The following is a 24,703-nucleotide window of genomic DNA, read 5'->3' on the forward strand; positions in this document are numbered from 1 at the left end:
GTCTGCTGAAATGTTAGATTCTTCTTTCGCTCTTCTACCTTCTATAGTTTTTGCTCTGCATTTAGGTTTTTCAGCTTATCCTGATGTTTTGTCTCGTAGTGCCGTCTTAAATTCAATTCCTTAACCCTTAAAGACCTACCATATAACCAAGTCCGCCAGAGCTTATATTATATTTTTACATGGCGTGGTGCCATTTTTGGGAGCATTTCAAGTTGCTATACATCAATACAACCATTATAGCCCAGATTTTAATAATATGTATTCATTAAGTGCATAGTAATTACATAAATTGCAAAAAAGTGCAATAAACTACAAAAAAATTGAAAATCGTTTTTGCTTTTTTAACATATATTTCTAGTTAGAGAAATTTAAGAGGCTTATCCCTCAAAACTGTAAATACAAAAAAGTTGCACAAAATAGTTTCCCACCACAGGAAATAAATTTTGAGTGTCTTCATAGTTTTATTTTTGAAATACACCAATCTTTATACACTGCAGGAAAAATGAAAATAAATATTATAGTGCAAATTTGCAAAAAAGCAGCATATGGATGAAAATAAACTATTTCCAGCAGTGCAATATGAGTCCTAAGCATCCCAGAAACGACACAGAAAGTCATAAAGTCAAAGATAACTTTTAAAAAGACCAGTATAGGCCCTGAGGCCCTGATGGTAAAAAAGACTACTCAAAGGCTCTGTTTTCAGAATCAACTTTTCTCTTCGCCATTGTGAGGGGCTAGCGGATGGCTCTACTGAATGTAAGGTCACTGGTGAACAAGACTTTTATTTTAAATGACTTCTTCCTCTATTCGGGGCTTGACATCTTGTTCCTGACAGAGACATGGATTCGCCCTGATGACTCCTTCTCCTTCTCGGAGCTTCTCCCCCCTGACTGTTCCTTCTTCAACTCACCAAGGCTTACGGGTTGAGGTGGTGGCTTAGCCTCAGTTTTTAAAAATATACATAAAGCTCGGCAGCTGCCTTCTCCTACCTACGGTAGCTTTGAAGTTCAATTAGTGGTACTGGTTAATTTTTCTAAAACCTTGTGTGCCGTGGTTTATCGACCGCCGAAGTATAATAAATTTTTTATTCATGATTTTACTGATCTGTTAGGATCTATTTTTGTTGATTATGACTGTGTTCTTATTACTGGTGATTTTAACATTCATATTTGCTGTAAGGATGACCTCTTAGCCACAGACTTTCTTACCTTAATTGACTCTTTTAACCTTGTTCAGTGGGTTAATGGGCCAACCCACTTCAAAGGCCATACCCTCGATTTGGTTTTCTCATATGGCTTGGATATTTGTATTAAGCATATTGATAATGTTGGGATCTCTGATCACTTCCCAGTTATCTTTGACACTGATCTGTGTAAGATTGAACTGTTTACTGAGAATATGCCCTATGCGTATTATTAATTATGAATCTGTGACAAAATTTTCTGTGGCTTTCCTCAACTCTGCCTCTACTACTAGCTTTGACTGCTCCAAACATCATACGGTTGACGACATCGCTAATTCTTTGCTATCCATGTGTTCTTCCATCCTTGATACTGTAGCACCGATCAAAATGAAATCTCCTAGAACTAATTCTCAACGTTGGTTTAATGATTCTACGCGTGCCCTGCGGCGTGTATGCGGCCAAGCTGAGAGGAAATGGAAAAAAGACAATTTCCAGGTATCCTTTGATACTTTGCGTTCTAGCCGCCTGGAGTTTCAAATTACTGCTAAACGTGCTAAAGCAGCCTTTTTCTCTTATATTATTGTGACCAATGGCCATAACCCTCGATTGCTATTTAAAATCTTTAATTCAGTGGTTAATCCCTGCCCTGATATGCCGATGGTCCCATCCTCAGCTCTCTGTGAACAATTTCTAAAATACTTTACTGATAAAATCCTATCTCTCAAATCCTCACTGCCCCTAGTGGTGAGCCCTGCTCTCACTGCAGAATGTGCTTCAACTTTTCATCAGTTTGAGCCAGTGTCACTCTGTACACTTAAGCAAATTGTCAAGCAACTGAAAATTACTAGTTCTGCATATGAACCCCTTCTGTCTCGCATTGTGAATGATGGCATTGATGTAATTGGGCCCAGTATTCTGTTTTTAATGAACTTATCATTGTCTTCTGGCTATGTTCCCTCTGTTTTTAAACATGTTATAGTGCAACCTGTTCTTAAAAAAAGGTGTCTTGATCATTGTGATTTCGTTAATTATAGGCCGATATCCAAACTTCCGTTCCTTTCCAAAATCCTAGAGAAGATAGTTCTTTCGCAACTCCAGGCTTACCTGGATGCGCATGACATCTGTGATAAATTTCAATCTGGTTTTAAACCACGCCACAGCACTGAAACAGCTTTGCTGAGAGTCCTTAATGATCTCTTAATTACTGATTCAGGGCATTCTGCTGTATTAGTCTTATTGGATTTGTCCTCAGCCTTTGACATGGTTGACCATAATATTTTATTAACAAGGTTAGAATGGACTGTAGGCATTCGGGGTGAAGCCCTTAATTGGTTCAAATCATACCTTTTGAACAGGTCTTTCTCCGTTACCTTGGGTACTTATTCTTCCTCAACTGCATCCTTATGCTGTGGTGTGCCCCAAGGCTCTGTGCTTGGCCCAATGTTATTCTCATTACATATGCTTGTCACGGCTGGGGCGGCAGTCGTGTGGAGGGTGAGAAAGGAGAATCCAATAGCAGACAATGGCGGAGGTGCAAGTGGGTTTATTTACAGTGCACAAAACTAGTGATGTGACGTTCTGTATCGAGGCTTCGAAGCTTGTGTCGAGTAATGGAGGGGGTGTTTCCGCGATGCGCGTATCGAGGCTTGCTTCATTTATGGGAGGAGCTGAAAATGATGACGTCCGAAGCCTCGCTGCCCGGCTGTACCACGTGACTGGTTCATGAAGTGGTTCGAACTTTGCCGCGAGATATGACAGCGATATAAACCCCTCAGACTTCATTCAAAATGTAGGTGTTTGATGGAGAGTTGCGGTTAGTGAGAGTTTGGAGGTTTATGAGAGTGAAGAGAGAAAGTCAGGAGAGAATGGAGCCAGCTAAGAAGAGGAGCATGTCCACCCCTGTGTGGGAACATTTTGATCTTATTCCTCCCAACAAGGTATGTAAATTTCTACAGAAGATGTATTTTCATAATACTGATGGTGCAATAGGACAAAGGATTCAAAAGATTTGTTAAATCATTAAATCCTAGCTATGTTCTCCCCACTAAAAAGGTCATAAAAGCAGTGAAAATTTAGTTTTTACAGAATAAAATGTGAACAGGCAGGACTGAGGCTCAAAGCCTCAGTGTGTAGCTGTCCATACCTCAACGTTACAAAAGCACAACCACTGTCCACACCCCAACCACACCTCACCTCACAGTAAATGATCATTTCCATTTTAAGCATTTCCAAATAATCATTTTCCATACTGCCAGTATAAATATACACAGTGTACTGCCATCACTACAATATACATGTTTTACACACTACTTTTGTTGTTGACATTTACAGGCTGTGTGCAAAAGGCCACACTCTTCAAATTCATGCCAACTAATATTTTTACATCCAGTAGGTGTCCTACTAGAGCAAATGAAGCTTCAAGAAGCTTTGCGCTGGGGTGAACCAATTGGATGAAAAGCTTCAGTGCTTCATGAAGCTTCATCTGCCCATCACTACACAAAACCAAGGTGTGAGCAGAACCGAACATAAACCTAAACTGGGAAAACTAATGCAAAAGGGAGGACATGAAACGAGGAGCAGCGCGACACTAAGAAACATGGAATAATGCAGACTACATGGAATTAAACAGACGACGCGACAGAGAGCACAGGAAAACACAGGGCTTAAATACACGGGGAGTAATCAGGGAATGGGCCACAGGAGGGAGACACAGCTGGGAGCAATTAGGCTAACGAGACAGGGGAGAGGTAAAACTGAACACACTGACATGAGACAAGAACTTTCAGAATAAAACAGGAAACTAACAGACACAGAGAACCAGACAGGACACTGAACTTGACAGGCAGACTCATGAGCAGACACAATAACACCATGGACAGACAGAGGGAACACAGAGAAGTGGGAGCAGGCAGGCAAAGAACAGAAACCTAACAAATGGCAAAATCACAACAGAATACACACTCGAAATGAACAAAAGCATAAGGAAACAAAACACTGAGTCCTCAGACTCAGGACCATGACAATGCTCCCCCTAGGCTTCATCTTTGAAAAATATAACATTTCTTATCACCTCTATGCCAATGATATACAGATTTATTTTCAATTAGATGATGATGACATGATGATGACCTCGAGTGCATGAGAGAAGTCAGAGAATGGCTTTCAAACAATTCCCTTATTCTGAATGAAAAGAAAACGGAGATTGTGGTGTTTGGCAACCATATCCCTAGGGGCCTATCAGCTGATACCTTTGGTTCCTTTGCCACTTCTTTCTCTGACTCAGTTTATGACCTAGGTGTCCTGGTGGACAGCTCTTTCAAATTTAACAAACTAGTGTCTTCAGTAATTAAATCTAGCTTTTACCAACTGCGCCTTATCGCTACGGCTAAGCACTATGTCCCTCATAAAGATCTTGTAAAGCTCATTCATGCTTTTGTGACTTCTAGTTTGGATTATTGTAATTCCCTCTACTTTGGTCTTCACTCCACTCTCCTTCACAGACTTCAGCTTGTCCAGTATGCTGCGACTCGCCTTCTGACTGGCACTAGAAAGTATGCCTCTATCACCCCAGTTCTTATTGAGTTGCATTGGTTACCCATAAAATATCGCATTGAATTTAAAATATTGTTGCTCACCTTTAAATAATAAATAAAATAAAAAAATTTATCCCCTCGTTATCTTGTCGATTTTCTTAGTCTATATGTCTCTGGGCGAGCCCTAGATCTAAACTTAAATCTAGGGGTGACCGTGCTTTTTGCCCTGGTTGCACCGAATCTGTGGAACAACCTTCCTATCGCTATCCATGCGTCAGACTCCGTTTTATCTTTTAAATCCCGTTTAAAAACTCATTTATTCAACATAGCTTTTCCATCTAGTTAGTGTCCCTATTTTATATTTGGTTCAATTTCTTATTTATGTACTTTATCTTTTAGCTATATCTGTTCTTAGTAACTTTGTTCTTATATTCCCTTTTATTGCTGCATAATTAGTGCCCTTAACCTGATGACATATGTGGTACTTCGTTAATAGTCTTTTATTTATTGTCTTAATTTTCAGAATACTCCCCACCTGACATCCATGGAATGTCACCCTCAACTAACATGTAAAAGGCAAGTGACATACAATGAAACAAAGTTTCTGCTTCTAAGTACAATCCTTAGACACCAATAGCATAACCTCACTTATAGGCCTTATGTAGCACTTGTGTTCATCCTTGCGGAAAATCCTCACCTCTATCTTCCTTATGAGCCCATCCTCACTGGGAAAGGTTTTGGTGATAAGTCCAAGTGGCCAGTTGTTCCTATGTTCGGGTGTCTCTCTTAAAAGAACAACATCTCCTGTTTGTAGGTTAGGCTTTACTGTTTTCCATTTGCGGCGGTCCTGAAGTCCTGAGATGTATTCTTTTTTCCATCGTCTCCAGAAGACATCAGCGAGGTATTGTATGCGCCTCCATTGAGCTTTGAACAGGTCACTGTTTCCAAACTGACCTGGTGGGATTGGTGGGTTCGAAACCTTTTGCGTGAGCAGCATGGCTGGGGTAAGGATGACTGGGTTTTCTGGATCTGCAGAAACTGCTGTTAACGGACGAGCATTCACTATTGCAGTGACTTCAGCCATTAAGGTCACTAGTATTTCATGGGTAAGCTTTGCATTCCTGTGTTCTAGGAGCATTGCATCAAGGATTTTGCACGTGACCCCAATCATTCGCTCCCAGAAGCCAGCCATATGCGACGCATGTGGGGGGTTGAATAGCCATTTGCAGCCAGAGTCTTCAAGAAAGCTGTTTAGTTTGCTGTTGTAGCAGCCCTGTTTGTCTATTTGCAGCTCTTTGCAGGCACCCACAAAATTTGTCCCACAATCGGACCTAAGAAGTTTGACTGCACCTCTGATGGCAAAAAAACGACGCAGGGCATTGATGAATGATGACGTGTCAATTGATTCTATAACTTCAATGTGAATGGCCCGTGTACTCATGCACCTAAATATGACTGCCAATCGCTTTGCATCCGCTTGTCCAGGGCCCGAACACATCAAGCCCTACATGTGTGAACGGAGGGTCAGTGGACAGCCTATCCTCTGGTAGCTCAGCCATAATCTGTTCCTGCTGTCTGCCTCTTAGTTTTCGACATGTCACGCAGCTGAATATCATTTTGCTTATTGCTCTTTTTCCTCCCACAATCCAAAAGTCTGCAGCTCTGACTGCCCCTTGAGTAAAATGTCTGCCCTGATGGCATACTTTCACATGGAAGTGTCTTATAGCTGGGCAAGGTGGTGTTTGGCAGGGATGAGGATAGGATTTGTTTCATCCGAAGTCAACTGTGCTCGTCTTAGTCTCCCACCCACTCTGAGGATTCCATTTGTGTCAGGAAATGGGTTCAGTTTGCTAAGTGGGCTTGAACTTTTGAGGGGCATGCTCTTTTCAAGCTGTCTTATGTCTTCTGCATAGACTTCTCTTTGGACAGTGCGAATGATAATGATCTTAGCTTGATCGAGCTGCTTTTCGGTTAAATGCTCACTACAGCTGTGCCAGCCCTGACAGGTGCCTTCTATGTTCTGCTTAACCCTCCTGCCTTCTTGGGACCTTTTTGTGCCACTGCTATGTGTTAAATGGCTGCCATTTCCACTGTGTTCAGTGGAATATAACCAAACTTGCCACAGGATAGTTTTTACCTGTCAATGTTAATATTCCAGTGTGAATTCCTTAAATCAGCCTAAAATGGCTGAGCAGCAGAAATCCCCACACCCATCACCCTGGGGACCATTTTCTGCCCATTGACTTCCATTATAAACGCTATTTTTCAACCCCAAATCATCATCATATGATTTTATTTTTTCTTCTTTTCTTGGATGTCAATGAAGACTCAGGGCCTTGAAGTTTTAATTTTTAAATTGCAAAAAAAATGCAAAAAAAATAATGGCAGGTCAAAATGTATGTTGGTGCCAATCTTTGGTCCATCTAAAGGCCTACTTATAATGACAATCACATATTACTTCAACTGGTTTTTTGTGGAAATATTTAGTTTCGTTTTTTGGTTTTTGGGGCTTATAACACAGGGCGCTCATGTAATAACACTGGGATTTGAAGGGTTAAAACAACGAAAATATAATTAAAACTTTACATGAATATTTCAGGGAGAAGTAGTTTTACAAGGTTGGCTAATTTAAAGTGGAATAAAATATGGATATATGGTCTTTTTATGGCGTGGCTGAGAATGGTCCCTAGGGTGATGGGTGTGAGTTTTTTAAAGGATGGCAGGAGGGTTAAAGGACTGAACAATGTGTCGGAGTCTAGATATAGCCTTCAGTAGTACATTCCAACTAGAAAACCGTTCGAATCTGGCACTACTGAGAACATCCTTTGCAAGAGTGATAACACAAGTAGTTACCTCATGACGCAGTTCGTTGTCAGTCTCTGGGTCTACAAGATCAAACGACTCTGCCTGAGATGGACCAATTTCTGACTTGGTAAGAAAAGCAGGTCCACTGAGCCATGTGGAGGTAGAAAGCTGCTCAGCAGGTAATGCGCGCGTGGCATGATCAGCAGGATTTAAGTGAGTGGGCACATAATGCCACTGGTGAGCTTGTGTGGATCGCCTGATGCGTTCCACTCTGTTGTGCACATAGATGTAAAAACGCCTCTTTGTGTTGAAGATGTAACCAAGGATGTCAGAGATATTCAGTTAACAAACAGTCAGGTGAATAATCAACACTGAGACACTTGTGTAGGTTAACGTGCTGCACGGGTGAAAAGCTCAGAGCGAATCACACCGAACTGCAGTATTCGTTTATTTTTATAGGTTACATCGTCAATATGCAAATATAATCACATTTCCTGTTACGCAGGTCCTGATGCTGTCTGTGTGTGTGCGTGTGTGTGTGTGTGTCATAAAGTATGTGTGTTGCAAGTCAATTTCTAAGAATAATATAATGCAAGTCAACTTCTGCGGATATGTATTTCTGTACTGGTCTCTTGTCAGTGTCACAGGGTCAGCTTCCTGTTTCTACAGAAAACTGTGTCTGGTGAAATATGTATAACATAACTTTTGAAGCATAAGCAAATAAAACAATAAAAACTCCCTAACATTCCTCCCTGTTGTTACTGTATTTCACCACTTCAATCATACTTTATTATCAGCTAACAATCACTTGCTTATAACATTTTCAATTGTAGTATCATTCAGTATGTGTGAGTGTTCCTATACTAAATCTTCTTCGTCCGGTTCATCTTCTTGTGGCAGTCCAACATAGGTGATCACTGTGGCCTGTACCATTTTGCCAATCATTGATCTGATACAGGGTAGAATGCATGTTGAGAACATGCAAAGCAATAAAAGAAGAACTCCTATCAAGACAAGTCCTTTGATCACGAGGGTCTTCCAGCTGCCGCTCAGCAGCCAGGTCAGCCAGTCCTCTGTGTTCATGACATAGTCTTGTTGCTGTGCATTACTCAGTTGTCGTAACTTCTCCAGGGCGGTGGTCATGGTCAAGGAATGCACGTTATCTGGAATATAGGTGCAGCAAGTGGTGTTGAATAAGACACAGAGGCCCCCTCTCTCAGCGAGAATCATGTCCAGGGCGACTCTGTGTTGCATGACCACTATTCTGATCGCGTCAATTTCCTCATTCTGAGCCTTGTTTATCCATGTTGAGCTGTTCAGGAAAAGTCCAAATCGGTAGTCAAGAGTCTCGATTCTTAGCATGTTTTTTCCATCCCCGATCCATGGGAAAAGTGAGTGCAGGACTTTCTGTCCGGTGGTCCACAACTTGAACTCCGCTGGCACATCACTGCCCCAGATTGGATCATGAGGTTGCACGTCATCAGTGCTCCTCTTGCGTCTTGGTTGGTCCTGATGGAATATTCTGAATGTGTGGTCTGACACTAAAATTGGGGCGCAGAGTCCGGTGCTGTTGGGTGAGATGGTGAAATATGTCTTTGAGCCACATGCCCAAGCTGTACCCTGCACCCAATATGTGCCATTCAGGAAGCTTATCCGTGCCTTTCTGTCCTGCGGCATCCGGAAAGTCTGGGAGCAGTTTTGGTTCATCCCCAGCTTTCTGTTGCCGTATGCGAAGGTGAAACACATTGGATGTTGTATTCCTGGTTCCCTCCTGATGTTGAAAGATTTTCCCTTGTCATTGGTCGCATTCAGGTGTACCCAGTATCGGTCATCACAGCTGTAGTTCCAGTCTGAGACCTCTGGTGTACAAAACACTACCTCATTAGGTTTATAGTTGATCAGTGTTCCATTACACCGTCGCAGGTCGATTTTTGTGACTTGTCTTTTTAACTCAAACTTGAAGGCGAAGATGTCTTCGGGGGAACATGTTCCGCTGGTGGCTTTGTAGAATATACATAGGGCTTCGGAAAGGCTGGGTGATTTTCCATATAGGGTGGCTTGCATTGCTGTTGTTGGGAGGTGAGAACAGACGTAGCAGCCAGTGTGGTTGTCTTCTGTATGTACTCGGTTGTAGACGTACCGGTTCCAGGCATTGTTCAGTCAGGGGTGGTTGTGCTCTTTGTCCATATCCTTTAGGTGTAAGTTGTCATATGACCATTTCTTCTGCAGGTGGTGCTGTGGGTCCTCGTCTGTCCAGGTGAGTATCAGTAGGCTCACTAGGAGCGCAATGCCAGTCATTATGAGGACAAGGTTCTTCATGATGACCAGGCACACCCGGGCTCCAGGTGAGTAGACCACTGGCGAGAAGACAAAAGGGCGGGATATACCCAAACAGCCCTTTCCTCCACCAGGGAACACCTAGGAGTCGGGGGAACCGGCGTCTATGCTTGTGTTGTTACTCACTTTTTTGCAGTGGCTTTGGTGGATCCAAGATGGTCTTTCTGCTATTTTGCAGGCGGTTGGTGTAGTAAGTAAGACCTGATATGGGCCTTCCTACCTTGGTGAACTCCAATTCTTTCTCTGGAGTACTTTGATCAGGATCCAATCACCTGGCTGCAACCTGCAAGAAACTGGAGAGATATTACTCGGCAGTTTATTGTTTAGCACAATCTCTTTATTCTCAAATAATTTAGTCATCCACTCTGCTAGGGTGGTTTCTCTTATAGTCTTATTAATAGGCTCACTAGTGAGAGGCAGTGGAAAAAAGGTCTCCCGTGAAGTGCTTAGGGAGGATATCTGACATTCCCCCCTTTCCGACACACGTGGTAATCCGTGTGTCGCTAATGCTGCTGTCTTGTGTAGGGATTTTGGCAATACTGGTTTGCCATTACAGGTCAGTAAGTCATTGTGTAGTTCTACTCCACACTTTAGCCATTTCTTACGCTCTGCAATAGGTGCGGCTTTCTGTTCGTCTTTAAGTACATCAAGTGGTATTAGATGTGAGGTTTCAGACATCAAAGTCTGTACAGGTTGCTGTGCTGCCTTCTTTGCTGCTCGGTCTGCAAAGTTATTGCCTTCAGTAATTTCTGAATTATCTTTTTTGGTGTGCAACGCATATTGACTGTCAGTGTGAATATTTATATATTTCTATTTCTCGACCTTTGCGCAGCATGCACGTATGATAGCCGCTAGTTCTGCACTCTGTGCTGAAAAAGAGGAAGTAAGGGCTTTCGCTTCTAAAACAGTAGGCTGCAGTGTACTAAAAATGTCTGGTCGGGGTTTCATTTTTTCAGTTCGCTTCTGCATACAGCTGTGTTCGGCACCATCTACTTCCGCAGGAAGGAGAGTGCTTGTCACAGTCAGGCAAAGCTAAAACTGTGACTGTTTGCAGGGCAAGTTTTAAGTCAATAAATGCTTTATCTGCCTCTGGTGTCCATTCTATTTCATCTTTCAGAGCTAAGTGTTTGCCATAGATCAGGTTTTGCAAAGGTTGGGCCAGCAGTGCATATTCAGGTATCAAACATCTGCAAAAGTTGCAGAGACCTAAATAACTCATCATTTGTTGTTTGGTGACAGGCTTAGGAGCGTTTTGTACAGCTACTTTTCTGCTGTCTAACAGCTGTCTGCCTTGCCCTGTCAGTCTGTGGCCAAGGTACGTTACTTCCTGGCTCCACAATTGCAATTTATGCTGTGAGACTTTATGGCCTTGCTCTGCTCGATGTTGCAAAACTGTGTGTGTTTGCTTTGCAATCCGTCTGTGTGTAGCCTGTAATCAAGATATCATCAACGTATAGCAGGAATTTACCTGGGGCAGGAAGCGTGCAAAATGACATGGATTTTCTCAGAGCTTCTGCATAAAGAGTGGGGCTATTCTGGAATCCCTGAAGCAACCTTGTATAGGTATACTTCTGGTTGTCAAAAGTGAATCCAAATAGCTTTTGTGAATCTTGATGTAATGGCACAGAGAAAAACGCGTTCGAAAGATCTATAACTGAGAACCATTGTTCTTTTGGTGTCACTTGATTTAAAATTGTGTGTGGATTTGCTACCACAGGTGGAATTTGTTCTGTTATGTCATTTATTGCTCTAAGGTCATGTACTAGTCGATATTTCCCCGTGTTTGCTTTTTTTCACTGGAAAAATCGGAGTGTTACAGGTTGTTTCAGTTGTTTTTACTAAAATGCCTGCTTTTTCCATATCTGCAATTACTGGCCTGATCCCAGTTTTTGCTTCTGTGCTTAAGGGATATTGTGGTTTAACTGGCCCGTAAGTTGTGGTAGTTTTTACTACAACTGGATCTGCTAGATCTGACAACAGAGGGTTTGTGTTCAGAGCCTAGAAGTAATCGTTCTATGTTATACACGTCCGTGTTTCCATTGCTCTTTGCTTCTTCTTCTTTGTGTTTTTTTTGTTCATTACGTTTATACCTGAGGCATTCCTAGATACCCCCTAGTTTTTCAAAGAATTCACACATCTTACATATTTCAACTTTGAAGTTAAAGTTTTCTTATTTTTATCTCTCTCTATTTATATATATATTTAAACTTTGAATTGCTCACAGTTTACAGCTCTAAAACTGGGCATTTGTAAATCATGTACGTGAATTTGCATATGTTGCTTTTGCAGTGTTTCAGACTCCTGCACAATTCTCCGCAGTTTTCTTTCCCAAATTTGCTAACCCAAATTTTAAGTTCCTACCTTATTAACAGCAATCCTTGTCCTCAGACACAAGTTAGGGCCCACTTGTCAGGTTTATGGAGACATGGCGCTGTGAACAATTCAACCAGAAACTTGCTTTGACATGTCCAGTCATGTTAACCTATAGGTTTCTTCCGACCGCTGCACCTGGAGAATTGGTCCAGGTCTGTTTTGCTCCTGAAGAAACACAACTAAGACATTTTCATTATTATCCTGAGTACTTAAACTACCCGTTTCCCTCTCTCTGGTCAGAAATACCAACTCATGTTATGTGTATAAGTGTAAGCAGGTCTTCATTACTTTTCCTATGCATGTTAATGTTCAGTGAGTGTAAGCTGCTTCCTTCATTGCCTCTGTATGTTATTATCAGGTTTAATTCATGCATCTTTTCACTGATGTCTTAATTCAAAACCATCTCACTTCTGATTCTTTCCAAAAATAATTTCACATGTAACAATTTGTGTATGCGTGTTTTCTATTCATTGATAGACAGCTCCCTGTGCTGTCCTCTATGCAGCTTCTGCTCTAAAAACAAATAAATAAAAATGTTTAACTCGCTCATTAGCTTAGTAGTGTCCACATATTTAAATCAGCTTCTCAATCTTGTAGCTTTAGCTGTCATATACATGGTTTAGCATATTGGTTGTTATTATAGATGTGCTCTATATTTCAGCAATATAGGTCTTCAAACATGTCAAGTAGTGCCTCTATGTACTGAAGTAGTTTGGATATTTTCTTTATTTTCTTCATCTCATATGCCATTATACTGAGTTCGAGCAAACCTTAAACTTGATGCAGACTACTTCATAACAATTATCCATCTCACATCATACCGACTAAGACACTTCTTGTCATTAATATTATATTTTTATTAATATTATCATCTTTTACTTTCCATATAATAACAACAGTATATTACAACATTTTATCAGTGTATATCACTATACTACTACTGAGCCAATTTAATAGTTTGGATCATCTTACTCAGCAAACAGATAATTTAGAATTCATCCAATCTGTACAAATTTGCTTTTTCTCTGAACAGGTTTGTGCCTACTTTGTAGACTGGTCCTCTGTTTGCCTCATCTCAGATCCAACCTTCAGTCACATTCATTCTCTCTGTTGCATGCCGAAACAAGCAGTTTATTATTATATTTATTTTTATATTTTATTTTGTATCCATCAAGGGCTTCGGGTGGGCTGCAGTCCCACCCTTTTCCAAGCTGGAGACATTTACCTTGTCACACACTTTCCTTGGCTGAACAATGACACAGCCTTAATCTACCTTATGCATCTCTCTTTTTTATAGAAAAGGTTTTCATGTGAATGATTTCCTTTTATTTATTTTATACAATCTGGGCATGATCGTCATGCCAACTATTTCATTATTTAGTTCTGTTTGTAAGGTTCCTCTTAAAATAGTTACTGCAGAGGGACTGCAAACCATTTGGTTTTGTTTTGTAGAAGATTTGTTTACAAGGTATTTTATTGAGTTAAATATACAGACAGACCCGTGAAACTGTCACTGGCACGAAGAATGAGAGAAGTTATCAACAACAGGCTTCTACTTTCATCTATTCTTGAAAGCGGCTGTCAATTTTACGTGATGACGCACAACTTTTTTTCCCTCATTCAGCCAGTACGTGAGCTATCAACGGTAAACAATTCAGTGGAGTAGTTCAGCCACCTTAATGTGCTGTCAGATCAACTTACTCAACCAACAAAACAGTAAAAACAGTTTATGCGCGCAAGATTTATGTTGGACAGTCTGGGCCTCTCTTTAGTATCTACCACTAGCCGTCTTTCAGGCGTGCTGCTAACCGTTACACGGCTTCCAGCCCTTTTTCAGGCGAGCGGGTAACTTGTCGGGCTTCCAGCCACTATTTCAGGCGAGCGGACAACTTGTCGGGCTTCCAGCCACTATTTCAGGCGAGCGGACAACTAATTCTATCAGGCTACCAACCTCTTACAGGTGAGCGGATAGTCAGTCTTTCTATAGACTTATGTTAGCGAATAGGTCACTTCCTATTTAATATACTTAGAGCAGACAGACTGTCCCAGCCGATCGTTTTACGCAAGGTGTGTCAAATGTGGAATAATCACCTGGCTTCGCTGTTGCCGGTCTGTCGGGCATCTCTTTTCAACCCCCAGCGCCGTGGGCCTGTATAACGTCGGCCAGGACCTGAATTTAGCGTCCCTGGACTTTCAACCCTTCCTGGAGGGTGCTCTGCAGAGACTTCGACGCAGGCTTGTCACGGCGTCGGGACTTGAGGAAGGATACCACTGTGAAATGGAGCATAATAGTATTATTAATACCAGTCCATTAACGGCTTCGGAGGACCAATTAAATGTCAGAGATATTCAGTTAACAAACAGTCAGGTGAATAATCAACACTGAGACACTTGTGTAGGTTAACGTGCTGCACGGGTGAAAAGCTCAGAGCGAATCACACCGAACTGCAGTATTCGTTTATTTTTATAGGTTACATCGTCAATATGCAACTATAATCACATTTCCTGTTACGCAGGTCCTGATGCTGTCTGTGTGTGTGCGTGTGTGTGTCACAAAGTATGTGTGTTGCAAGTCAATTTCTAAGAATAATATAATGCAAGTCAGCTTCTGCGGATATGTATTTCTGTACTGGTCTCTTGTCAGTGTCACAGGGTTAGCTTCCTGTTTCTACAGAAAACTGTGTCTGGTGAAATATGTATAACATAACTTTTGAAGCATAAGCAAATAAAACAATAAAAACTCCCTAACAAAGGACTACTTTGGAGTCTGAATAGAAGCTCACCTGATCAACTGAGATGTCCAGCTCGTCCACGACTAACTCTGCCACCTCGACAGCCAGGACCGCTGCACAGAGTTCAAGTCTGGGTATGGTGATGGTCTGGTCTTGGGGCAAGCCGTGCCTTGCCGAGAAGGAAGCCCACTTCATTATGACCATCTCTGTCTGTGAGTTTAAGGTAGGCAACAGCGGCCACTGCCCTGGTAGAGGCATCGCAGAAAACATGGATTTCCTTAGTTACTGCTGCAGAGAGTGGTATTGAGGTGAACATTCTGGGAATCTCAAGTTGTTGTAGATGTTTGAGGGAGTGTTTCCACTGTTGCCACTGTTGTAATTTGTCTTTAGGGAGTTCAGTGTCCCATTCACAAATGTCAGTGGAAATGTCTCTGAGTTTGACCCTGCCCTCTACAATGACAGGGACAGCAAAGCCGAGTGGGTCATACACACTATTAGCGACTGACAATACTCCACGCTTGGTAAAGGGCTTCTCATTGATGGTTATTTGGAACCTGAACAAGTCTGTAGACAGGTCCCAGCCCAAGCCCAAGCTTCTCTGCATGGGTGTCTGCCCAAGGTCAAGGCCCTGCATGTCAGCTGCAAGGTCCTCACTTGGAAAAGCGTTTGTGATGGTAGGACAGTTGGATGAGATTTTATGCAGGCGTATGTTACACTGAGCCAGCATCTTCTGAGCCCCACAGAGAATGTTGATGGCCTCATCAGTGGAAGGAAATGATTTTAATCCATCATCCACATAAAAGTGGCGTTCAATGAACTCTCTTACATCATTGCCGTGTTCTTTTTCTCCCTCCATCGCTGTTCATTTCAGTCCATAAATGGCCACTGATGGGGAGGGGCAGTTCCCGAACACGTGGACTCTCATCCTGAATTCCTGTACTTCTCCATCCAGGTTATTGTTTTTTGAACCACAAGAAGCGAAGGTAGTTGCGGTGGTCTTCTCTGACAACAAAATTGTAAAACATTTGCTCCACGTTGGCCATGACTGCGTATGGGTCGGACCTGAAACGCATCAGAACTCCCACAAGAGTATTATTGAGATCTGGCCTTTTTAGTAGCACATCATTGAGAGAAACATTGTTGTATTGCGCACTTGAATCAAAAACCACCCTAATTTTTCCTGGCTTCTGAGGGTGATAAATGCCAAAACTAGGGAGATACCAGCATTCTTGTTCTGGAGCTAAAGCTGGAGCTGGTTCAACGTGGCCCTTACTGAAAGTTTTGTCTAAAAACTCAATGTAATGTTCTTTCATTTCAGGTTTCTTTTTCAGTGTTTTGCGGAGCGTCATTAAGCGACTAAGGGCTTGGTCCCTATTGTTGGGTAAACGCTGTCTGGGGGAGCAGAATGGAAGTGGAGCTACCCAATTGTTCGCCTCATCTTTAGTAAAGTCTCTGTGCATAATTTCCAGGAATAGTGCATCTTCTACTGAAAGAGCCGTTTTGTCATCGTCTGCTGTTTGCTGGAAAATGTGTCTGCCTACTTCTGCTTGTGTCTTCTCGAATTTAGGACAGCTTTCTGTGTATTTGTCTTTTATATAGATTTTGCTTGCACAGGGGCTAAGGGAGGTAGGGCGCCCGTTATTCAGAATGTCTGTCTTGAAAGAGTTTACTGTGAGTTTGTGGGCACCTGAGAGGCAGACATCACCTACAACCACCCATCCCAGATCGAGGCATTGGGCATCAGGTGCACTGTTTGGACCATTTACCTGACTGCGAACCTTGTGAGCTTGGATGATGTCCCGGCCCAAGAGGAGGAGAATGTCCGCGGCTGGGTCCAGAGGAGGGATCTGTGAAGCGAGTGCGTGTAGATGAGGGTGAGCCAACACAGCCTCCTTGGTGGGTATCTCATCTTTATTATCTGGAATGTGATCACATTCTGTCAGTGTGGGCAGCACCATGGACACTTCCTCATTTACATCCTGAATAACGAAATTAGTTGCTCTGCGTCCTCCAGCCTCTGACAAACCTGCACATGTTTTCATGGTGTATGGGAGCATAGTGTCTTTCACATTAAACATGTCGAAGAAAGCAGACCTGGCTAAGGATGAGTTGCTTTGATCATCCAACATGGCGTACATCCTCTTTTTCTCTTCAGGATTTGTGCGGGGATACACGTCGACTAAACAAATCTTAAAGCAGGATTTGCCTTTTAGACGTGGGCCACACACCTCTGTGCAAGCAGTTGTGGTTACAGGGCTTGAAGGATCAGACTCCCCGTCGTGGCTTTGAGGCAGGAGGTTAGAGTCCTTGGTTGCCCACAGAGGTGGGCCAGCATGCATGGCAGACACGTGAGCATCACTGTTACATTCCGAGCATTGGATAATGGCTTTGCAATCGTTAGCTCGGTGACCTGTGGAAGAACAACACTTATAACAAATAGCATGTTCTTTGAGGATGCTTTTCCTTTCATCTAGTGTTTTTGACCTAAAACCCCTGCATTTGGCAAGTGAATGGGGCTTGTGGTGAATAGGACATTGTCTGTCTGGGTTGAGAACTGACGTTCGAGCTGTGACATTTGTTTGACTAATATCTGTTCTGTTCACTGCAACCGCACCTCTGTATTTAGTTGGTTTCAACAATGGCTTATCAGGTTTTGGAGCTACTATGTTTGAACTTTGTAACATAAAGCTAGGATCTGTTTTCATTTCTACATAATCATTTATAAACTGGACAAAATATGAGAAAGGTGGGTAAACTGCACCGTTGTCCCTTTTGTATTTTGTCCCCTGTTTCACCCAGGACTCCTGGAGTCCATAGGGGAGCTTTTCCACTATCGGGTTTATCCCCCTTGGGGTGTCCGGAAAGCTAAGGCCGGGTAGATAATTTTCACTTTGTGCATACTCTAACCCCAACAGGAGATCTGCAAGCTCCTGCAATAAGTGAGTGTCCTTATTAGATATTTTTGGAAAAGACTGTAAGCGTTGGAAAAGTGCCGCTTTGACTACCTCTGGAGAACCAAAACTTTTGTCCAGACGTTGCCACAAACGTTGAAGACCTGCGTGTGGGTTGTTCACATGGACCGCCCTGATCCTCAGCGCATGTTGTAGTGACTCCCCGCTGAGCCACTTGGTGAGAAGGTCAAGCTCTTCGCTGAACTTGAGGTTGAGGCCTTCTATGGCGTTGCGGAAAATGGACTTCCAGGACAAGTAAGACTCAGGACGGTTGTCGAAAACCTTGAATCCCGCTGTCAGCAGATCACGGCGTGCTAGATAGGCTGTGAAATCTGAGAGTTCAGTCTTTGGAGGCAATGAAGGTTTAGGCTGGGTTGAAATGTCAGTTTTTCTGTTTATAGGAGGGGACTTTGGTTGCTCCTGATCTACAAAATCAGTGAGATGTTCACCTGGAGAGGAGGCAACTGGTGGTTGACTCTGTCGTAGATGCTGAGCGTTGTTATTACCAACCAGTTGTCCTGTATCAGGCTTTCCGTCTTCATTAACTACCAAGCTGCGGTTAGTGAAGTGAGCATTCACATAATCTTGAGCACGTCTGATGGAAGGAGGTGTCTTAGAGGAGACTCCTTGTTCTGTGAGGTCAACGGCTTCATGCTCCATCGGCTGCTGCTTCCAGGACATGAGCTGCGGCGAGCACTGCTTCAGCCTCACCCTCCTTCTTTAGAGCGTTTAGTGTTGCCTCGATGCGTGCCTTCTCAACCTCCATGTCGATCTGGCATTTGGCGTACTGTGCTCTGGTGCGGGCGGCTTCTGCTTCTGCTCTGGCTCGGGCTGCAGCTTGACTGGTAGATGTACGACGTGAAGAGCGTGAAGAGCGTGAAGAGCGTGAGTGGCACTCTGACCGGACCACCATCTGGGAGAGAGGCGGTGACGCTTCAGGCTGAGACATCTTGGGTGCTTGATAGGTAGATAATCTTCTTACTCTGCTGCCCTCAGTTGAATGTATGGCTATTCACCCTATGCAGCGAGCTTAACATAAGAGGAGATGGTTCCAGGAACGACAGGACACATCGCTTTGTCTTTGTGTCTTTAACTGAAGACCGATTTTTCCTCTTTTAATTTTTAAGACTGTGAACATACAGTAAAATAATACGTAAGCATCAGTATCAACATATGTTGTAAACAAAACAGAAGTTAGCAACATAGCTTTCCTTATGCTTTACATTCATCACTAACATCTTTCCTTATACGTTCAAATAACCTTTTTAAGTAACATGAAAGTAACAAATCTTACAGAAAATGAAGTTAGACATTGCTTACTTACAGATTATGGCTCAACAAACTCCCCAACGATGTAAACTGGGCTTAAAGTTGTGCAGCTTGTTTTCTGCTCCATGCATTTTCTCACACTGCCTGCGTGAACTTTGCCTGCTGCTTACAACCCATCACCAAAGGGGGCAGTGTAGTGCACACCAAATAACCAAAGAAGAAACTGAAGGGGTAATACTGCCCACTATTGGGAAACCTGAGAAATTCGCCAGCCAAAGAAACCCAGCCAAGCCACAAACGAGGGGCAGAATAGATGATGACAGTTTTACAGTAAAAGACAATTCAAATTTGGGCTGGAATTTTTTTAACATTGCCTGTTGAGACTGAAGAAGAACGCAAGAACATTCATTATTCTATTATAACTGTTGAGAAATACAATAATATGCAACCAAACTGAAAAGATACACAAAAATATGTTGTTTTTTGTGAGCTTGAGGTCATCTTGATAAGTAATATACTCACAGTGTTACCTTACCTTACTGGCGTGGTCTGCTGGGGCGGCAGCATCTCTGCTGGGGACAGGAAGAGACTGAACAGGGTGATCCGAAGGGCCAGCTCTGTTCTAGGATGCCCTCTGGACCCAGTGGAGGTGGTGAGTGACAGGAGAACGGCGGCTAAGCTGTCATCCCTGATGGACAACATCTCCCACCCCATGCAGCAGACTGTGACAGCACTGAGCAGCTCCTTCAGTGGGAGACTGCGGCACCCACGGTGTGGGACGGAGAGATTTCGCAGGTCTTTCCTCCCCACTGCTGTCAGACTCCATAATAAAGACTTTAACTGATCAAGCACACACATCCATACATATGCAATAATACTAAGTGCAATAATCCTTTCTGTCATCGTTGTATTTTTACTCAGTTGTATATAGTATTTGTATTTGTATTCTATTTTTATCTTATTGTATATTTATTTTATTTTATTCTACTATATATAGTATTTTATCTATTCTGTACAGTTGTGTACTGTATTTATTCTTATTGTATTCTAATTTTTGCCTCATAACTTTTGCACTGTCCACTTCCTGCTGTGACACAACAAATTTCCCACGTGTGGGACTAATAAAGGTTATCTTATCTTATCTTATCTTATCTTATCTTATCTTATCTTATCTTATCTTATCTTATCTTAATATGCCTGGATACAAAAGCAATATCTGATGAGGTGTATTTTAAGCCCTGCCCATTCTCCTTGTTTTTTTGCTGAAGGGTGGTGTCCAAGATTCATCAACACAGCATGTAAATAAAAGGGAATGGCAAAGCAATAAAATGAAATGATCAGGGTCAGAAAATCTGAAAGCTGTCATGAGCTCATTTTTACTAAGCAATTTGTCCTTGTCCATTTTGCTGTATTCCTACTTTTCTTATGCTATGTCCTCTTCTCTGTTTCCCTCTTCGTGTCAGCTTCAGGGACAATTTAATCTAAACAGAATGCAGAAGAGTGGAGATGTCATCCTGGGTGGACTGTTTCCAGTCCACTTTTTCTCAAGCATTCCTGACCTGTCTTTTACCTCACAGCCACAACAGCCTTCTTGCCACGGGTAAATATGATAAGGAAACAACAGAAAAAAGAGAGAAACAGGACAAACTTAATGCTAGTATGAATGTAACTGTCATATCTAAAATAAATATACTTTGCTGATTAGCAAAGCTAAGAAAAATGGATGTTGAATGAAGCTTCTTGGTTATTTTTTCATTAAAATATCCCTTTAATTATTGTTATTCAGTTTCCTTAATTGTTTTTTTTTTAATTAGTTTCTATGTTCAGGGGTTTAGGCAAGCACAAACCATGGCTTTTGCAATTGATGAGATCAACAACAACTCCAGCTTGCTACCTAATGTGACGTTGGGATACACCCTTTATGATAATTGCGTTGAACTTGGAATTGGATTCCGTGGAGCATTTTCATTAGTCAGTGGTCAAGAGGAACAGATTATATTACACAGTACATGTGTTGGAAATCCTCCAGTTGTAGGGATTGTGGGTGATTCTTCCTCTACACGTTCTATTGCTATCTCCAGCATCTTAGGTTTGTACAGAGTACCCATGGTAAGTTATCAGTTTAACCATAATATGTCATTTTTGTTTATAATCCTGTAATTGTAAATTTAATGTGAAAATAATGTACAACATATTGTCTGTTTTTCACAGGTGAGTTATTTTGCCACATGTTCCTGTTTGAGTGACCGTCAAAAGTATCCATCCTTCTTTAGGACGATCCCAAGTGATGCTTTCCAGGTTAAAAATCAATCTGGACAAATACAAAAAGTCAACAGCAGCTGATGAGCAGCACTCATGTTTTAATCTGTTCTCACTTAGGTACGTGCAATGATTCAGATTCTAAAATATTTTGGCTGGACTTGGGCAGGTCTGCTCATCACTGATGATGATTATGGACTTCATGCAGCCAGATCCTTACAATCTGAGCTGAGTGTGTCTGGAGAAGGTTGCCTTGCCTACATTGAGGTTTTACCTTGGGACAAAGACACTGATGAACTCAGGAGGATTGTGAATGTGATGAAAAAATCAACAGCTCGTGTGGTCATTGCATTTGTACATGAGAGTCACATGATAAACCTTATAGAAGAGGTGCAGTTTTAAAAGAATTTGATTGTTTCTTGGTATAAAACTATGCATTTCTACTCAGTGTAAATGATGTATTAAATTTTTATTTGAATGAATGCAGAAAACAAATGATATAAAATACATTTTAACATGACAAAATGCTTCAGTAACATGAAAATGTCACCAAAGTAGTTGTTAAATGATCACTTTTTACATTTGGTTAAATAAAATGCACAGGTAGCCAAGCAGAATGTAACAGGTCTACAGTGGTTGGCCAGTGAAGGTTGGACAGCAACAGCTGCTGTGCTTCAAACAACTAAGTTCATGCCATACCTGTGTGGTACATTGGGCATTGCTATTCGTCGAGGAGAAATAACAGGGCTCAGGGAATTCCTATTAAAAATACGTCCTGACCTACATCACAATACTAACTATGGAAATAGCATGGTGAAAGTTTGAAATTTACTAGCTGCAACAAATTTTTCTTGTCTATATTAAAACAAAACACAAAATAAACATTTTCCAATAATGTGTTTCAGGTGAATGAGTTTTGGGAATTTACATTTCAGTGTAGATTTGCTCCAGCTCCAGCAGGTTGGCTGGAAGGTGGAGGTGCACTATGCACTGGACAGGAAGATCTAGAAAATTTGAACACTGAGTTCTTGGACATTTCCAACCTCCGGCCTGAGTACAATGTATACAAAGCTGTTTATGCCCTGGCATATTCCCTTGATGACATGCTGCGATGCAAGCCAGGAAGAGGGCCTTTCAGTGGGCACAGCTGTGCCACTCTGCAATCACTTGAGCCATGGGAGGTGCGTTATTAATTTATCTTCATCTGAGTAAATCATTTATTCTATAATTACTTTCAGAACAAAATGTATCCTATTGGATAAGAAAACAACAACAATTCAACAAGTTGAAATGAGCTGAAGAGAGCTAAATGATTTTTTCATATTAAGGAAAAGTAGTGTTTAATATATTTATATTAGAGCACATTAACTAGTATGCATATATATGGCACAATTGGAGATGTTCCTGTTTAATTTAGAACTCGATTTTAATGCCTTTAATATGTACAGGTATAGTAAGCGTTAGATTTAATTTGGTTATTGGATAGTGGGTGCCACTGCCTGCACTGTGAAATTAATTTCTTATATATTACTTTTTAACAGCTTCTTTATTACTTGGAAAGGGTAAACTTCACCACTCCATTCGGTGATCAAGTGTCATTTGATAAAAATGGTGATGTTGTGCCAATTTACGATGTGATGAACTGGTTGTGGCTCCCTGATGGAAGCACTACAGTTCAGAATGTGGGTGAGGTTAAGGGGTCAGCTTTCAAAGGTGAAGAAATCTTACTTGATGAAGACAAAATCTTCTGGAACTTTAATTCCAAAAAGGTTACACATGGCTTTTCAGACTTTACCTTTTGTCACATTTACAGTTAATGTCATTCTGCTAGGAAATATTTATTTTTGTGCAACAGCCAGTTCAATCGGTATGCAGTGAGAGCTGTCCACCTGGTACCCACATGGTGAGAAGGAAGGGGGAACCTAAATGCTGTTTTGACTGCATCCCTTGTTCTGAGGGAAAAATCAATAACAAAGGCAGTAAGTCTTTTATTTCGTTTTTTTTAATCTATCAGCATGACATATTGAATTTCATTTTCATTAAATATAATATGCAGTTCTCCATCTTCCGCTTTCTTCATCTTTCTCCTTTTGCCAGACTCCTTGGAATGCACCAGTTGTCCAGAGGATTTTTGGTCAAACCCCCAGCGTGACCACTGTGTTCCAAAGAAGACAGAGTTTCTGTCCTACCATGAGCCTTTGGGTATTTGTTTGACAGCAACCTCACTGCTGGGCACATGTACATGTGCTGTTGTTCTAGGGATCTTTTTCTACCATCACAGAACACCCATAATACGTGCAAACAATTCAGAACTTAGTTTCCAGCTATTGCTGTCACTCAAGTTATGCTTTCTTTGTTCACTGCTGTTCATTGGGCGACCCAGGCTGTGGACATGCCAACTCAGACATGCAGCATTTGGGATCAGCTTTGTGCTGTGTGTCTCATGCATCCTGGTAAAAACCATGGTTGTTCTGGCTGTGTTCAAAGCCTCCAAGCCAGGAGGGGGAACCAGTCTGAAGTGGTTTGGTGCTATGCAGCAGAGAGGAACAGTTCTGTGCCTTACATCTATTCAAGCAGCCATCTGCACTACCTGGCTTGTTTCTGCTTCTCCAACTCCACATAAAAACACCCAATACCAAAATGATAAGATTGTTTATGAGTGTGCATTTGGGTCAGCTGTGGGTTTTGCAGTGTTATTGGGTTATATTGGTGTTCTAGCTTTCCTCAGTTTTCTAATTGCATTCCTGGCAAGGAACCTCCCTGATAGTTTTAATGAGGCCAAGCTCATCACATTCAGCATGCTGATCTTCTGTGCTGTGTGGGTGGCCTTTGTTCCTGTCTATATCAGCTCACCAGGAAATTATGCAGATGCAGTGGAGGTATTTGCTATCCTGGCCTCAAGTTTTGGACTCTTGATCACACTGTTTGGACCCAAATGTTACATAATAATAATGAGACCCGAATTGAACACAAAAAAGTCTATAATGGGTCGTGGCAGTGAGTCTTAATTATTTTTCCACATAGACTAGACAAGCATCTTTAAAGTATATTAGAAAGAAGAGAAACTCCAGTAGTTATGACACGTTGAATAGGATGCAGTAGAAACATGTTTTTCTCTTTTTTCTTTGAGGGGTGGGTGTTAGTAGTAACATTTGAATTTTTGATCATTACAGTTGAAACAATAGGCATTCAGCATTAGGTATTTAGATAAATTGTGGCAGCCTTTTTCTCTCTCTTTTTTTCAGTCTTGCTTTCTACTGG

General features: G+C 41.8%; 2 protein-coding genes across 2 annotated transcripts; one reads left to right on the plus strand and one right to left on the minus strand.

Moving 5' to 3' along the window:
* Window positions 1-8,379: 8,379 nt before the first annotated feature.
* Window positions 8,380-9,973, minus strand: LOC146559915 (syncytin-A-like). The gene has a single exon (XM_085244368.1). The coding sequence runs from the start codon at window positions 9,583-9,585 to the stop codon at window positions 8,380-8,382; it is 1,206 nt and encodes a 401-aa protein (XP_085100494.1). The 5' UTR covers window positions 9,586-9,973.
* A 10,640-nt stretch (window positions 9,974-20,613) lies between these two features.
* On the plus strand, window positions 20,614-24,450 carry LOC146559916 (extracellular calcium-sensing receptor-like). Its single transcript, XM_085244369.1, has 9 exons — window positions 20,614-20,783; window positions 20,998-21,292; window positions 21,395-21,481; window positions 21,563-21,832; window positions 22,046-22,255; window positions 22,348-22,623; window positions 22,984-23,211; window positions 23,298-23,421; window positions 23,540-24,450. Exons 1-9 carry the CDS (start codon window positions 20,614-20,616, stop codon window positions 24,448-24,450), a joined length of 2,571 nt encoding a protein of 856 aa, XP_085100495.1.
* The last annotated feature ends 253 nt before the right edge of the window (window positions 24,451-24,703 follow it).

This window comes from Mchenga conophoros, linkage group LG14 (genome assembly GCF_057382185.1).
Source record: "Mchenga conophoros isolate Kocher_MC1m ecotype Shallow Benthic linkage group LG14, M_conophoros_male_GT1.1, whole genome shotgun sequence".
Lineage (NCBI taxonomy): Eukaryota > Metazoa > Chordata > Actinopteri > Cichliformes > Cichlidae > Mchenga > Mchenga conophoros.